General features: G+C 42.6%; 1 protein-coding gene across 15 annotated transcripts in view; it reads left to right on the forward strand.

The window, feature by feature from the left end:
- The window catches only part of Cdkl3 (cyclin dependent kinase like 3), an 85060-nt gene that overhangs the window by 32768 nt on the left and 34872 nt on the right, over positions 1-17420 (forward strand). The window contains exon 13 of one of the 15 annotated variants that reach the window (XM_040748602.1): positions 8297-8551. The exons of 13 other annotated variants lie outside the window; for them this stretch is intronic. In XM_040748602.1, the coding sequence (XP_040604536.1) occupies positions 8297-8362 (66 nt within the window). In that variant the 3' untranslated portion in view covers positions 8363-8551. Of the gene's footprint in view, positions 1-555; positions 849-8296; positions 8552-17420 lie in introns of those variants that run through there. One more of the 15 variants, XM_021225909.2, reaches the window with a different exon arrangement.

The raw sequence follows: 17420 nt of genomic DNA on the forward strand, positions 1-17420 counted from the left end.
TAATACAGGGAGTCTCAGTGTAAAACAGGTAATGCAGAGAGTCCCAATATAAATATATAGTACAGAGTTCCAATATAAATATGTAATATAATATGTAATACAGGAAGTCTCAGTGTAAAATAGGTAACGCAGAGAGTCCCAATATAAATATATAATACAGAGTCCCAATGTAAATATATAATACAGAGAGTCCCAGTGTAAACATATAATACAGAGTCTCATTGTAAATATGTAATACATAGAGTCTCACTGTAAATATGTAATAGCAGAGAATCCCAATGCAAATATGTAATACATTTCCTAGGTCCCAGTTTCTAGGTGCCAAAGATTCCTGAGCAAATAAGATAAGCATGAGGAGGTGTTGGATTCCACACTGAACATGCTTGCCAGACACTGAGTCCTGTCCCATAGTTTGATTGAAAGGATGGGACTTACTGAGCAGCTCTTACCATTCGGTAGATCGCCTGTAGTGTAACATTAGTATGGACATGGCTTTAACAGCAGATATTTACATTTCTTATCCCTGGTTCTTACTGGCTTGGTTTTTAATTTTAGGGTGGAGATGGCGATTGTGAGGGGAAGAATTTGAAGAGGAACAGATTTTTTTTTTCCCGATAGTGTTTTGTCTTTTAAGTAATCTTAAAAATACAATCTTGGCAACTCTTTCCTTTTTATTTTATACACAATAGAATGTAATATAGATTGCTGTTAAGATAGCCATCCATCCTATCTGCATCAGATCATCTGCTTTTTTGGTTTTGTTAGCAGAATTTTAACCATTTTTCTCTTTCTTCTAAAAACTGTTATTTTGATGCTGTGATTTGGAATTATAAAGTCACCTTACCACTGCTTGATTCCTTCCTTGCCATGATTACTGAGTGGGTAGCACAACGTCACAGTATGTGCCCTGTTTTCACTGCTCTCAGCCTGCTGAGAGTCAGATTTCACAAGCCAGTTGTCTCCTGGGAAGCCCTGGCCTCTTCAAGTGAATGCTTAATGAACTTCTTGTCTGTTGTCTTAGTAACTATTCATTACCATCACATGAGGAAAGACATGCTGTTGGTCAGCAGTGAAGCATTTATAGTAGTTAAATAACATTTAGCAGTGATATGATGTTCCAGTGTTAAATTCCTGTAAGTGAATCAATTGCCTCCATTCTCCCAGTCTCCTAGACTGGAAGAAATTCTGAAAAGAAATTATGTGTGACCTGGAAAAAGGTTTACTTTCTCTCCTGGGATGTTTTCTGCTGCTGAATAATAAATACTGGGTAGTTAATATAAAAAAACTGGGTAGTTAACTTATAGTACTTTAGGCTAGAACTCCACTGACACAGGCCGGTGTCTTTTGGCATCTGGGAGGGCCTTGATGCAGTCAAGCATGGTGGAGGTCACTACATGGAGAGGCAGAGCAATCCACAATACATGAAGGTGCCACTTCATGACTTCATCTGTTATGAATTACCTCCTTAAGACCCTAGCTGCCTCAGGCCGTTCACATATTAGCTTGGGGATTAAGTTTATAGCACATTAATTTTTTTCCTTTGGGGATGCTGAGAAATGAATTCAAGATGCACATGGGGGAGGCAGGATCTCTGCCCCTGAGCTAGAATATGAACCTTTTGTTGTTGTTTTAAGACAGTTTCATATTGGATACAGCCTAAGCTGACCTAGTTCTCTGTATGTAGTCCAGGCTAGCCTCAGACTTGGAGCAATCCTCCTTTCCTAGTCTCCTGAATGCTCGGAGTATAGCTATGTTTCACACATGAACTTTTGAAGAATATATTTAAACCAAGGTACTACCAAAATTCTAGTTTTTTTTTCACCCTGTAAAAAATATAAAACTATGGGCTGGAGAGATGGCTCAGCAGTTAAGAACACTGGCTGCTCTTCCAGAGGACCTGGGTTCAATGCTCAGCACCCACATGGCAGCTCACAAATGTCTGTAACTCCAGTTCCAGGGGATCTGACATCTTCACATCAATGCACATAAAATACATTGGAATAAATTATTCAATTATATAAATAATTATCTTACTTGGTGTTTTACCAGGCTTAAAATCCAGTTTTGTAGTTACTAAATAAATATGAAAAAGAAAAGAAAACAAATTTTTGTTTGTTTTTTTGAGACAGGGTTCTCTGTGTAACCCTGGCTGTCTTGGAACTCACTCTGTAGACCAGGCTGGCCACAAACTCAGAGATCTGCCTGCTAATTCCTCCCGAGTTCTAGGATCAAAGGCATGTACCACCACTGCCTAGCCAGGAATTTCTTTTTAATACATTATTTTTATTAATTCCTTGAGAATTTCATACAATGTATTTTGATCATACTTACTTCCTACTCATTTCCCTAACAACTCCCAAATCCATCCCTGTAACGTGTATTCTTTCCTGCCAGCTGCCTGGGTCCCACCACTGTCTCTGCCCCCAAATAACACATGAGACACTATATTAATTATGAAGCAGTTGGCCATTTGGTATGGTTTCTTAATGGCTAGCTCCGACTTAATTATTAACCCATAATTACTAATATGTATTTTTATAAGGTCTTATCTTACTGAGGATGCAGCCTCATGTGTCCTCTCTTCCCAGGATCACATGGCGATTCTCTACTCTTGACTACATTTCCCAGAATCCTCCTTGACTCCTAGTCCCATCTATCTTGCTTCCCTATTGGCCACCAGTGCTTTATTTATCAACCAATAGGACAACATTTATACAGAAGGACTTCCCCATAATCTCCTCTTTTCTGTCTAAATAAAAAGAAAGGTTTTAACTTTAACATAGTTATTAAGCAAGAACTATAAATACAATATTTAGTCCATTAACATTTAGCAAGATTTAAAGAAAATATCATCTATCCTATCTTTGTGAGTCTAAAGTCTTATATGTAGCTTATTTTTTAATCATAACTATGGAAAACTATACTTATAACTATCTGTCTTCAACTCCATCAAAGACCACAGAAGGATAATATATAAACTCTAGAATTGACAGAAATCTCGCTACGTGGACAGTCACCCAAAGTTCCTCTGTAACGTTGGGGTATCCATCTTCAGCCCATAGGCCACAGTGTGTCTGACAGACTTCTCAGCAAAGTAGGAAATTTTAAACTGTCCACCTACATTGGCAGATTGTCAGTAATTTTTCTCTGTGTCCTGCAGAATGTCTGGCAGACTCTTTCATGAAGCATGAACTCTGTAGGACTGTCCATCTGGTTTTGTAAGTTTAGAAGTCACTTTCCTGTGGGTCCTACATGTCCAGTTTATACAGCAACAGTCAATCATTCCACACAACAGCAGTTTCTTGCCCAAATGGCTAATCTTGCCATGTTGAAAGCCAACTCCATAATGAGTTTCTTCGATGCCCATCTTCCTCTCAGATGTAATTGGTTTGCCAGGAGTAGTTGTATCTCACTATCATGAAAAACCCTAAACCATTTAAATGCCATGTATTCTGTAGGTCTTTGAAAGGTTTGAAGAATATTTATCCATCTCAAATACATCTCTATATATCTAGAAAACCTAACACCTAACTATAAGTTCTGACTATTATAGGTAACTATCTATAATCGGTATTTAATTATGCATTACATTTTTCGGTAGAGCACGGGACTCTTAATCCCAGGGTCGTGGGTTTGTGTCCCATTTTAGGCGCCACATCCCCACCTTCCTATCCTACTCCCAATTTCATATAATGTATTTATTTTTATATTTAATAACCTGTAAAGTTCAATTTGTGCTGCCTATGTTCTCCTGGGGGTGGGGTCATCCACTGGAGTGTGAGCAACCCACCAGGGGCCACACCCTTAAAGAAAACTGACTCCCCTTCCTCCAGAAGCCATCAGTTGCCCAAGGCTACACAATCAGAGGTAAGGGCTTATGATGCTCCATACCCTCCATGTTAGAATGACTGGTTTGATCCTGCTCAGGCATCCACAGCTGCCATGAGATCTTGAGAGCAGGGATTATGACATATCTAGAAGATACTGTTTGATTCCAGTCCTCCCTGACCTCTGGCTCCTATATCGGTCTACTGCTTCTTCCATGATGTTCTCTGAGCCTTGTGAGAGTCTGAGTGATAGAGATGTCTCCTCTGTGATTGAGCACTCTACTGACACTTATTCTCTGTACTCTGGCCAGTTGTGTGAGTTTCTCATTAACCACCATCCACTGCACAAAGAAACTTCCCTAGTGGCTTCTGAGAGCCACACTAATCTATGGATATAGAGACATGAATTTAGAGGACAGTTTGATACTATGTCCATTTAGAACCAACCCTGGAATCTATGAACTCTCCATTGTAGATTCCTAACTAGATTAGCAGTACCAGGTATGCATTTCCTCCTTTGCAGGCCTTATATGCAATCAGGAAGCAGTTGTTGTTAATCCCCATAACATTCATGCGACTGTTGTACTCATTGGCATCTCTTGCCATTCCAGTCATTATTGTAGTGCACAGAGTTTATAGCTAGGTAAGACTGCTGATGACTTTTCCCCTTATCAGCCTACATAACACCTTCTAGTACTCTGGTAACTAGCCAGGCTGGGAGGAAAATTCCTTGGAAAATACAAACTTGATTTTTCCACAGCCTGAAACAAAAACGTGTGCTGTCTTTAGCAAAACAGGAGCTTATCATTAAGTTCTAGTGTGCAACCAAGAACAATGGCAATAGCCTGTATGGTTTTGGGAGTCTTAGGAAAGTTTTGGTTCAGGGCTGGTGATGTAGTGCAGAGTGCTTGTCTAGCATGCATGAAACCCTGTGACATGCATGAGGCCCTGTCAAAAAAAAAAGATCTCCTACCTCCAGAAGCATTTTGAGGGCTGGAAGATAGACCAGTGATTAAGGGCATTTGTTGTTGTTGCAAAATATCTGGGTTTGGTTCCTAGCACCCACACAGAGGCTCACAACTGCCTGTAACTACAGTTCCAGGAGATCTGATCCCCTATTCTGGCCTGCATCAGTGCACAGACATAGGAGTATACTGCATCAGTCCACAGACATAGAAGCACACTGCATCTGTGCACAGACATAGGAGCACACTGCATCTGTGCACGGACATAGGAGCATACTGCATCTGTGGACAGACATAGGAGCACACTGCATCCGTGCACAGACATAGGAGCACACTGCATCAGTCCACAGACATAGAAGCACACTGCATCTGTGCACAGACATAGGAGCATACTGCATCAGTACACAGACATAGGAGCACACTGCATCAGTGCACAGACATAGGAGCACACTGCATCAGTGCACAGACATAGGAACACACTGCATCAGTGCAAGGACATAGGAGCACACTGCATCAGTGCAAGGACATAGGAGCATACTGCATCTGTGGACAGACATAGGAGCACACTGCATCAGTGCACAGACATAGGAACACACTGTATCAGTGCACAGACATAGGAGAACACTGCATCTGTGCACAGACATAGGAACACACTGCATCAGTCCACAGACATAGGAGCACACTGCATCAGTCCACAGACATAGGAGCACACTGCATCAGTGCATGGATATAGGAGCACACTGTATCAGTACACAGACATAGGAGTACACTGCATCAGTGCAAGGACATAGCAGCACACTGCATCCGTGCACAGACATAGGAGCACACTGCATCCGTGCACAGACATAGGAGCACACTGCATCTGTGCACAGATATAGGAGCACATGTATCCATGCACAGACATAGGAGCACACTGCATCCATGCACAGACATAGGAGCACACTGCATCCATGCACGGACATGGAGCACACTGCATCCATGCACAGACATGGAGCACACTGCATCAGTGCACAGACATAGGAGCACACTGCATCCATTCACAGACATAGGAGCACACTGCATCTGTGCACAGACATAGGAGCACACTGCATCAGTGCAAGAACATAGGCGCACACTGCATCAATGCACAGACATAGGAGCACACTGCATCCGTGCACAGACATAGGAGCACACTGCATCCGTGCACAGACATAGGAGCACACTGCATCAGTCCACAGACATAGGAGCACACTGTATCCATGCACAGACATGGAGCACACTGCATCACTGCACAGACATAGGAGCATACTGCATCAGTGCACAGACATAGGAGCACACTGCATCCATGCACAGACATAGGACCACACTGCATCAGTGCACAGACTTAGGAGCTCACTGCATCAGTGCACAGACATAGGAGCACACTGCATCCATTCACAGACATAGGAGCACACTGCATCTGTGCACAGACATAGGAGCACACTGCATCAGTGCAAGAACATAGGCGCACACTGCATCAATGCACAGACATAGGAGCACACTGCATCCGTGCACAGACATAGGAGCACACTGTGGCTGTGCACAGACATAGGAGCACACTGCATCCGTGCACAGACATAGGAGCACACTGCATCTGTGCACAGATATAGAACCACACTTCATCAGTTCACAGACATAGGAGCACACTGCATCAGTGCAAGAACATAGGAGCACACTGCATCAGTGCACAGACATAGGAGCACACTGTGGCTGTGCATGGACATAGGAACACACGACACTATTGTGTAGAAACATCAAGAGAAGGAAAGCTGCCCAAATTCAGAACCACATTGTCTGAAGTGCAAATTAAAGTGCCCTAAATGGAAATTGGGCCATGTTACTAAAACAGTCAACAGGATTGTATAGGGAAATAATGTATATCTTAAGTGATACAGGAACTGTGGTCAAGATGATTAAAAACAAGAAAGCCTTAAAAATTTTTAAATAAAATTAGTTTTTAAAAACACTACACGGCTGGGCGGTGGTGGCATATGCCTTTAGTCCCAGCACTTGGGAGGCAGAGGCAGGTGGATCTCTGTGAGTTTGAGACCAGGCTGGTCTACAAGAGCTAGTTCCAGGACAGCCTCCAAAGCCATAGAGAAACCCTGTCTCAAAAACCCCAAAACAAACAGAAAAACACTGCACATAGACGGGTGTGGTGCTGCACCCCTTTAATCCAAGCTCAGGAGGCAGAGGCAGGTGGATCTCCGTGAATTCAAGGCCAGCCTGGTCTACAGAGTGAGTTCCAGGACAGGCTCCAAAGCTACACAGAGAAACTCTGTCTCAAAACAAACAAACAAAACAACACTCAAAAACAAACAAACATAAACACATTATGTGCCATGTGATTTCAAGAAAGCACTCTTTGGTTTATTGGAAATCAAAGCACAGAAAGAAAATACTCTCTGTTACCAATCTCCTACTAACTACCCAGCTTTCTTTCCATGCAGAGGTAGGGAAGGGGTTAAACTGACCATGGAGACAGGTTTACAGCAGTTCTTTTCTGAAAAGGTAATTCTGAGGTCAGGTAACCAGGAGTGGCATCTGTGACAGGTGACACTCAGACCATACTGACAAGTTCTTCAGGGTATGCTTAGTCAGGCTTGTCCAGTACACTAGTTTTTATTTTAGAATTGTTAAGAAAGAGTTGTTATAGATTAGTTTTCATCTCTTCTCTCTGGGTGTTGTATTATCTTTTCTATTTCGTTTTGTTTTTGAAGCAGACTCTCATGTATGCCTGTAGTTTTAATTTCTTATTTGGGCAACCTCTTAAGGGGAAACTAGCATACCACTCTTCTTAAAAATGTCTTAGATTGCCAGGCGTTGGTGGCACACACCTTTAATCCCAGTACTCGGGAGGCAGAGGCAGGTGGATCTCTGTGAGTTTCAGGCCAGCCTGGTCTACAAAGCAAGTTCCAGGACAGCCTCCAAGACAATACAGAGAAACCCTGTCTCAAAAAACCAAAAAAAAATTGTTAGATCACTGGGCAGTGGCAGTGGTCACACCTTTAGTCCCAGCACTCAGGAGGCAAAGGCAGTAGGATCTCCATGAATTCCAGATCAGTCTGGTCTACATAGTGAGTTTCAGGATAGCCAAGACACAGAAACCGTGTCTTGAAAAAAGTCTTAGATCACAAAAAGAACAAATTTATTTCTCTCTAACCTAAATGGTCCCCAAACTCCACATTAAGATTTTCAACTGTCTGACAGTGCCATTGAAACATATAAGAGGCAGAGGGTCTGTGATCACCTTCCTCACTCCCTCAGTGATTTCCACATCTCAGTTGACATGAACTCCATTTTTTTTTGTTGCTCAAGAGAAAAACTGTCAAGTAAATTTCTACTCCTCTTACCTGCATTCTGTTTTTGAAGTATTTCCAGGGTCTAACTACTTAGCCCCCTATTGTCTTTCATGACATCTCTTGCCCAAGCTTCGTAGAAATTCCCTAACAGGTATTCATGCTTTTACCCTTGTTCAACCTTCAGTTTCTTCCCAAGAACATGGCCAGAATGTTGCTTAAAAAAAAAAAACCTCACCTCATTCCACCCTGACCTGTGAAAGTCAGCTGTCCAGTGCTCCTGTGCTTGTGGGTTTCTCTGCTTAGAAACACTACCCCCAATGGTGTTACCGAAGGATCTCCTCACCCATCTGTACTCAGGGTGAGACACCCTGCTGCTTCCAGCTCCATCCATACTCCCATTTCCTGTTTGATTTTCATACAGCATTTCCAGTCTGGTAAGCTGTTCATGTTGTTTATCTCACCTACTAAAAACTACCTTTGGGAAGTCATGGATTTACTGTTTTATTCACTCTCGTATTTCCCATGTTTTGAGTAGTGCTTAACATATATTGGCACTCAATAACATTTGATATGTGGTGAATGAATGTAAGCACCACACATACTAAGTCATTGATAAAGCAAAAGTAGCATGCCACCATATATATCTTTCTGTTGTTTGTTTGAAACAGGGTCTCACTGCGTAACCCAGGTTGGTTCTGAATCCGTGAACTCAAGTGATTCTTCGTATTCATTTTCTTGTGTAGCGTGGACTGGGCATGTGCTACTGGGCCTGGATACCATGTGATAATATTAATTTCATTTTCTTCATCTCAGTATATAGATTATAGTAGGTCCTTATAGTAGCTGCCAAGTGGACTACATGTGCTTCCCTCCCTGAAGATAGTCTCCTCCAGAGGGAGCCCAAGGTCCAGCCTTTTCAGAGCCCCTAGTGCCTGTTGGACTGGGCGAGGCTGTGAAGATGGGCACCTATGCCTCCATGCTTTTTGCTCAGATCCCCTAAATGAGGATGTAATAAAAGACAAGATTTGGGATTGGTTTCCTTAGGTGAATGATTCCTAATCTTGGGATGTTGCAGAGCAAGCCCTGGAAGAACCCACATGTGGTTCCAGCTGTGTTTACACTTGGGTGGCTCCTTTGGGTAATTTCTTTGTGGTTATTAATTATTACATTGAAATGTGTTATTACCACACTAAAAGCATCTGATACCTTGTGGGAAAGATTTATTATGGAATCATTTTGCTACCAGTAGTCCTTGGATTGTTGTCCAGTATGGAAAATAATTTCCTTTCATCTTTCTCTGCAAAGACACCATCTAGCTAGAACATTCATTGAAACTATACTATACAATTCTGCAAATCCTTTCTTTGAAAAATCTTATTGGGGCCGGGTGCTTGTGGCACACAACTTTAATCCCAGCACTCAGGAGGCAGAGGCAGGCGGATCTCTGTGAGTTTCAGGCCAGCCTGGTCTACAAAGCGAGTTCCAGGACCGCCTCTAAAGCAATACAGAGAAACCCTGCCTTGAAAAACAAAAAAAAAAATCTTATTGAACAAATACTGTTTTTATTAAAAGCCACTAAGAGTGTAACCATCAGAGTCCAGTAGAGCGTCAGACTGACTGAATGAAAATGTAAATTACTCAGTGCTCAACACCTTCACCATTTCTTTCTTTTTCTTTTCTTTTTTTTTTTTTTTCGAGACAGGGTTTCTCTGTATTGTTTCGGAGGCTATCGGTCCAGCCCGGCCTCGAACTCACAGAGATCTGCCTGCCTCTGCCTCCCGAGTGCTGGGATTAAAGGTGTGCGCCACTACCGCCCGGCCCTTCACCATTTCTTTACATCTTATGTGTGTAGGCAGTCAGCTTGCATGTATGTCTGTGACCACATGTGTGCCTAGTGCCCACAAAGCTAGGAGAGGGCACCTCATCCCCTGGAACTGGAGTTATAGATGGTAATCAGCCACCATGGAACTGGAGTTATAGATGGTAATCAGCCACCATGGAACTGGAGTTATAGATGGTAATCAGCCACCATGGAACTGGAGTTATAGATGGTAATCAGCCACCATGTGGGTGTTGTGAATTGAACCCCAGATCCTCAGGAAGAGTAGCCAGTGTTTTTAACTGCTGAGCCATCCCCTTTAACCACTTCTTCAGAGGGGGATTGTGTGTGTGTTTGTGTGTGTGTGTGTGTGTGTGTATTGTTGTGTTGACTCAGGTGTTCTGGTTGGAAAAGGGGACAATAGTTTATTTACACACATATACACACACAACAAGTAAATTAACATAAAAAGAATAGTTTTTTCTTAGAATATTATTTTTTCAGTGTGTATGAGTGTTTGCCTGCATGTGTGCATGTACACCATGTGCTGGACTCATACAGAAGTCAGAGGGGGCATCAGAGTTATAGACTGTTGTGAGCTGCCATGTGAGTGCTGAGAACTGAGCCTGGAACCTATGGAAGAGCAACCAGTGCTCTTAACCACTGAGCCCCATTTCTTGGAACTATTGTGAGGATTCTCGAGATGACACTTGATACACTTAAGGTATAGTAGGTTTGCACTGATCAAAGTCAGTTATTTGTAGGACTTGCAGAATTTCCTTCAAGAAGGCAGATTGTGGGCTTTATTCTATTTTGGTTTTCTGATGTCTAAGTTGTCAGAGTACATCCTGAGTTCTCTACTCTGGGAATAAATTCAGTCCAGAAGTGCCCTCTGTTCTGTGGTATACTGTCTAAGTAGATCCATTTGCTTTAGACATGAAGCTGGCACAAGCAATAACATATCCACTGTCTGCTCTGTGTACATTCAGTATTTCATTAAATAGAAGAAATGCTGTATTCAGGGGAGGCTTGTTTGTTTGTTTGATTAGTTTTATTTTCAGAATCTTATTGTATAACACAGGCTAACTTAATCTCCCTGTGTATCCCAGACTGGCCTCTAACTCAAAATTCTCCAACCTCACCTTCCCGTGTGTTTGAGAGCACAGGTCTGAGCTACTTTAAAAAGACAGGACTGGAGAGGTAACTCAAAGGTTAAGAGCACTGGTTGCTCTTCCAGAGGACCCATGTTCAATTCCCAGGACCCACATGGTGGCTCACCACCATCTGTAACTCCAGTTTCAGGGAATCCAACACCCTCTCCTGTCCTCTGTTGGCAGCAGGCATGCAAGTGGTACACAGGTAAGACACCCATTGAATAAATAATAAAACTATACTAAAGGTAAACACTCACATCTACTGTTCTTGGAAAGAAAGCCAGTGTGGTACACGGTGGCTCTTTGGTGTTGTACCTCCTCTCATAGGGAAGATGTTAGTTAGTGCTGTAGTTATTTTCCATCAAGACCACAGGTCATAGTCTTTCTTTTTGGGGGGTTTACATTGTTTTGTTTTGTTGTTCCCTCAGAACTTTTGTGCATTCATGGAGTTCATTCCTGTTTTCTTGTTTTATAGGGTCTCACCCTGGCTTGCCTGGACCTCACTTTGTAGACTAAGGTAGCCTGCAACTCACAGAATCTACCTGCCTGTGTGCCTCCAGAGCACTGGGATTAAGGGTGTATATCACCACCCTGCTCATGGAGTTTTTAAAGTGATGTTACAAACAGGGCTATGGTTAGTGGATTTCTACTTACTTTAGGTGTCTCTCGGCTTTACAGAAGTTGAAACTTTTTAAAGGAGAGGTCTTTTTTGAGGAGAATTTCACATTTCAAATGCAAAATTACTTTGCTTCTTCTGTGGCCCTGGAAGGAGTGTGGGTAAGGGATGGGTCACATGACCTCTCAGCAGGTAGGCCTCTGCTGACAGGATTACTGCCACTTGAGTCTTTGGCCACCAACTCATTCCTGCAAGCATGCTGTCACAGTGCAACTGAACCAGTAATTGGGTGCTTGGATTTTTAAATCTGTGGGCTTGCCATTCATCGGATGAAGGCAGAAGTCCTGGCTACAGTCCTTTGCCTACAGTTGTCACAAGCAGAAAGGGTGACAACTGGTGGCTCAGTGGGTATTGCTGTGTGGTACCCACTTTTAAAAAGAAACAGGATGTACTGTTAGGGCATGCCTTGCTGCACTAACGCCTTGAAGAATAAGATTTGATCCACTAAATAAGTGGGTCTGGCTGCTGTTCACCCATCATAAAATACTGCTTTGACTGCGCTCCCATTATCTCCCAAATCATTCAGTTCAGTGGCTTTCTTCAAATAGCTCCCCCACCCCACCCCCGACCTTTCTGTCACGTTTGACACCATGAATCATCTTCCCTTTCTGGAACAGTTCTCATCTTTTTTGTCACATGTCATCATTCTCTTTTTACCTCCAGATGCTTTTCTGCTCTTCGGATAATTTTATCTTCCTACCTGGTTCCCTGTCAGCATTTTCTGGAGTACAAGTCTTCAGTTCTTTGTTCTTTCCATTTCTTTGAGAGCTTAGCTTGCTGCTTCCCAGGAGTGGAGAGCAGAACCTTGTAGTTCTCACACTGACCTTTATTTGAAGCTCTAGCCTCTGTATGTATGCTAACAAGTCCACTTCATCATCTTGAGGTCCCCACAGACGTTCAGTTCTAAACAGGATTGACTTATCCATAAGCCATGTTTTCCTTCTAGGTTTTCTTGTTTTTAAAGTGGAGCTGATGTGGATTCCTTGGATGTGAAGGGATCTGTCTTGGGCTCTTGATCAGCCTAACCCAGGGATCTGGGCAAGTAACAGTCACCAAAGCTGCCCCCAGCCCCTGGCTTCTTATTATGCCCAAGAATAATAAGGAAATATGAACAAGAAGTGAGCAAAGGGAACACAGATTTACTAAAGAAACTGAGAATGGATGGGGGAGGGGTTCAAGAGGGATACTGCTGTGGACCTGCCTAGTGGCATTCTGTTGTGAGGTAGGACCTGGGTGGATACTTAGGTGAACTTTTCTGGGATTGGTTAGTTTTGGTTGTATCATGGGCTGTACCTGCGAGGAGTCTATACCCTCTATGCATGCTCCCTTGGTTCAACCAGAAAGGTTATCACTTGTTACTCATCCAGTCAGGGGAATGGTTGTGAGTGGCAACCATCTTTTTTGTTTCCAAACTGCTTAATTATCTCATGGCTTACTACTGTCCTTCCCTTCCCATGGGAGCTGACTCCTGTCTCAATCCCATGGTTCTCCCTAGTCTGAAACTTGGCATCAACTTGGTGCTTTTCAGTCTCTTGTGTGTCTGATAGCCATTTAGGCAGCAGGCATACTTAATTTATTCTTGCTGTCACATTCTAGCTCTCCCAAATTATAAGTTTTCCACATTTGAGTGTGTGTGTATATATATATATATATATATATATATATATATATATATATATATAGTCATCTCTTTTCCCTCTGGATTCTCACTTCTTTTGAATTGTTTTTAACTAATTCATATCCTGTTTTGTGACATGAGTTAACTCTTAAGTTTGTCTATGTGAGATAAACATCTACATTTTTATGCTTAGTTTTTGTGTTAGAGATCCCCAGAGAAGTGGGACAAATAGAATAGAATATGATTGCAAGAGGAGGGTCATTATGCTGGCTGATATCATCAGAGGCAGACCAGTTACACAATGGCCATCTGCACACACAAAGCCAGGTAAAACTGGTGGCTCAGTCTAGGAAGCTGGAAGCCTCAGCTCATAAGACATGATGCAGCCCTAGTCTGAGGCCAGACACCTGAAGGACACTGGTGCAAATCTATCCTTAGAGACTGAAGAATCTGGCGTCCACGGAACACAGTAATGGCAAAAGCACATCCACTCAGGAAGGGTCAGTTGAGTGTACAGTTGCCAGCTCCGCGCTTCTGCCTCGTGTTTGCGCCGTCTGTCGCCTGCCTATTGGGGATTGCCATGTTCATGGTTGTACCTCTCATGTCACCACCCTGCACAGTAGTCTTCTCTAGAAGACTCCACCCCAGCTCTTCTTTTACAATCTTCTAGATACCACTTCATCAAGTCAGACCAACAACCATATTAGCCATCAACATTTCCCAAGGAAAGGATAAAGTTACAAAGAAATGATATAGAAAATGGATCGACCACACAAAACAGTGACATAATTTAGTTCAATATGTCAGTCAGTAATTTAAAAACATAATCTATGGCTGGTGAGATGTCTCGGCAGATAAAGCACTTGCTGCCAAGCCTGACAACCTGGGTTTGATTCCTTGGAGCCATATGGTGAGATGAGAGAACAGACTCCCATAAACTGTCTGCTAGGGTATGTATGTATGCATACATATATACTGGGATATGTATGTATGCACATGCATGCACACACCCCACATAGATAGATAGATGATATATAGATGAGATAAAAAATTTGTGACTAGCTAAGGTATAAATGTAAAATGTAAGGTATTAATAGATAGCTACTGCCACAATTCATAAAATATTAGGACACAAAAATAGAGAAAACAGCCGGGCGTTGGTGGCGCACGCCTTTAATCCCAGCACTCTGGAGGCAGAGGCAGGCGGATCTCTGTGAGTTCGAGGCCAGGCTGGACCGACAGCCTCCAAAACAGAGAAACCCTGTCTCGTAAAACCAAAAAAAAAAAAAATAGAGAAAACAGCAAGGCAGTGGTGGTGCACACTTTTAATCCCAGCACTGAGGAGGCAGAGGCAGGTGGATCTCTGAATCTGAGTACACCCTTGTGTGCAGAGTGAGTTCCAGGAGAGCCAGGGTTCCACAGGGAAACCCGGTCTCAGAGAGAGAGAGGAAAGAGAGAACATTTGTTTTAAAAAGATACAGAGAACACTGAGGAAAGTAGTTTTTTGGTAACTATTTAAATCAGAAAAATTTGAGGCCAGAAAGATGATTGAGTAGGTAAGGGAGGGCACTTGCTACCAAGCTTGCCTGAGTATGAGGAACAGAATTCTGCCAGATGCTACACACAGAACAACACACACACACACACACACACACACACACACTAAATAAGCATAAAATTATAAAGAAAAAACAGTATATGTAAGACAGGCACTTTATGATTAAATGCTGACGTTTTGCACCAACCATCTGGAGGTGTAGCCCAGTGGCAGAGCGCATGCATGTATCAGGCCCCAGGTTGCATGTCCAACACCACCCAAAAAGGTCTTGTATCTAACAGCATATTTTCAGAATACATAAAAGACAAATTTAGTGAGCCTAAGGAGTACTATTGAAGTCTTATCAAAGTATCAGATTCTTTTTTGTTTGTTTTGAGGGTCTCTTACATAGCTCTGGCTGTCTTGAAACTCATGTAGTCCAGGCTGACTTCAAACATAAGGAGCTGCCTCTGCCTCTGCCAGAGCAAACATATCAAAATGAAACAACGAACCAAACAAAACATGAATATGTATTTGAGTAGTGCAATATTTAACTTTGCTATGATGCACATGTGGGAGAATTTTTTTTATCCAGAAATGAAAAATAACCCATACATAGGAAATTTTAAATATATTTTCTAAATGTGTCAAGAAATAAATAATGATGAGAATCAGAAAACAAAAAAGCATTAATGAAGGTAGAATCTTAACACAGGACAGTAGACCTGTGCTTCTGGGTGGACTTCAATAGCTTAGAACAGAATTGACAGCTGAACAAAAGAAGCTGTTGTTTAAAGGTAAGCAGGGCATGGTGGCCCATGCCATGCCCTCAGTGCTTGGGAGGCAGCATCAAATTCAAGGTCGTCCTCATTGCTATATAGCATGTTTATGATCAAGTGTGGTGTACGTGAGAGCCTGCCTCAGATCAGCACCCAGACAACAAACTGATGGCAAAAAATAGTTTGAGGGGATTATTTCAGAAGCATTGTATGATGACCCACAGTCCTCAGTTCTCAGGAGTATATGTTGATCTTGAAACAAGAAACAACTGAAATTTCCAACTTCTTAAAAGAGGGATGTTTGCCCGGCGGTGGTGGTGCATGTCTTTAATCCCAGCACTTGTACTCGGGAGGCAGAGGCAGGTGGATCTCTGTGAGTTTGAGGCCAGCCTTGTCTATATAGAGAGTTCCAGGACAGCTTCCAAAACAATACAGAGAAATCCTGTCTCAAAAAAAAAAAAAAAGAGGGGTGTTCAGAGAAACGAATGGCACTGTTTAGGCTTTTAGAGTGAGAGCATCACCCTCAGCTTCCCTTTCAAAACTATGTGCTAGCATAGATGTAAGTAGGAGTTCACAAGGGCCAGAGAGGTGAAACCAAACTAAAGAGCTGATGCCCTAAACCACTCCCAAAGCGCTGGACAAGCAGTCTGGATTACAGACACCCTGTGATCCCAAAAGGGAAAATAAAATGCAACAGGAGAACACTGTAGGAAGACATCAGCAAGCAATGTAAAGCCTCAGATAAAATTAAAAAGCAAGAGAACAAACTGACATCGGAGCGTGGTTCCTGCAAAGGTCCACCATGCCTGACAAACAGACGCAGGCGTAAAGTGCTGAGAGAAGAGAGCTGCCAGCCGAGGTTCTGACAACCAGTGAGGTTTACTTCAAAGATGAGGGGAAAATAGCAAGTTTTGTCTGTACAGACAAAAGCAGAGAGAACATGTTACCAGCAGTTTAGCCTTAAGGCAATAGCTTCTTCTATTTTTTTTTCATTTTTGTCAATGCTTGTTATTTTACTTAAAATTTAAAAAAGAAAACTGTGTTTGTGAATGCATGCCACATGCTGGGGTTGCCCATGAAGACCAGAAGAAGGCATCAGGTCCCCTAGAATAGGAGTTAAGTGTCTGAGAGTTTCCCTGTGTGAGTTCTGGGAACTGAACTGTGGTATTTTGCAAAAGCAGCAAGTGTTCTTACCCAATGAGCCATCCAGCCCCCAATCTTACATGTGTGTCTGCGTGTTTGTCTGTGTGTCTGTGCGTTTGTGTGTCTGTGTGTTTTTGTGTTTGTGCGTCTGTGTGTCTGTGTGTGTGAGAGTGTGCTGTAGCACTCCTTTGGAGGTCAGAGGGACAACCACGGGAGTTGGTTCTCTCCTTCCAGTGGATTCTGTGTATCAATCTCATGCTGTAAGACTTGGTGGCAAGCTCCTTTGCCTGCTAAGTCATCTTGCCAGTCCCTTGAAGGGAACTCTTTTTAGATCAAAGAAAAATAGCCCCAAATGGAAATGGGAAATTTGGGGAAAATAAGGAACAAAGGGGAAAAGTGTGGATAAGGGTTTAATGTGTGTGGAGAACTGAGAGTGTAGCTGAGTGGTAGAATGTCTACTTAATGTGCATGGACACCTGGATCCAGTCTCCAGCACTACAAGAATGTAAAAATAAAAGACCACAGGAAGACCACGAGGAATGGGTCAATACAGCTAATGTGCTTTAGCTTTGAGAGTGAACA

The sequence above is a fragment of the Mesocricetus auratus genome, unplaced genomic scaffold, assembly GCF_017639785.1.
Source record: "Mesocricetus auratus isolate SY011 unplaced genomic scaffold, BCM_Maur_2.0 Super-Scaffold_100007, whole genome shotgun sequence".
In the NCBI taxonomy this organism is placed as follows: domain Eukaryota; kingdom Metazoa; phylum Chordata; class Mammalia; order Rodentia; family Cricetidae; genus Mesocricetus; species Mesocricetus auratus.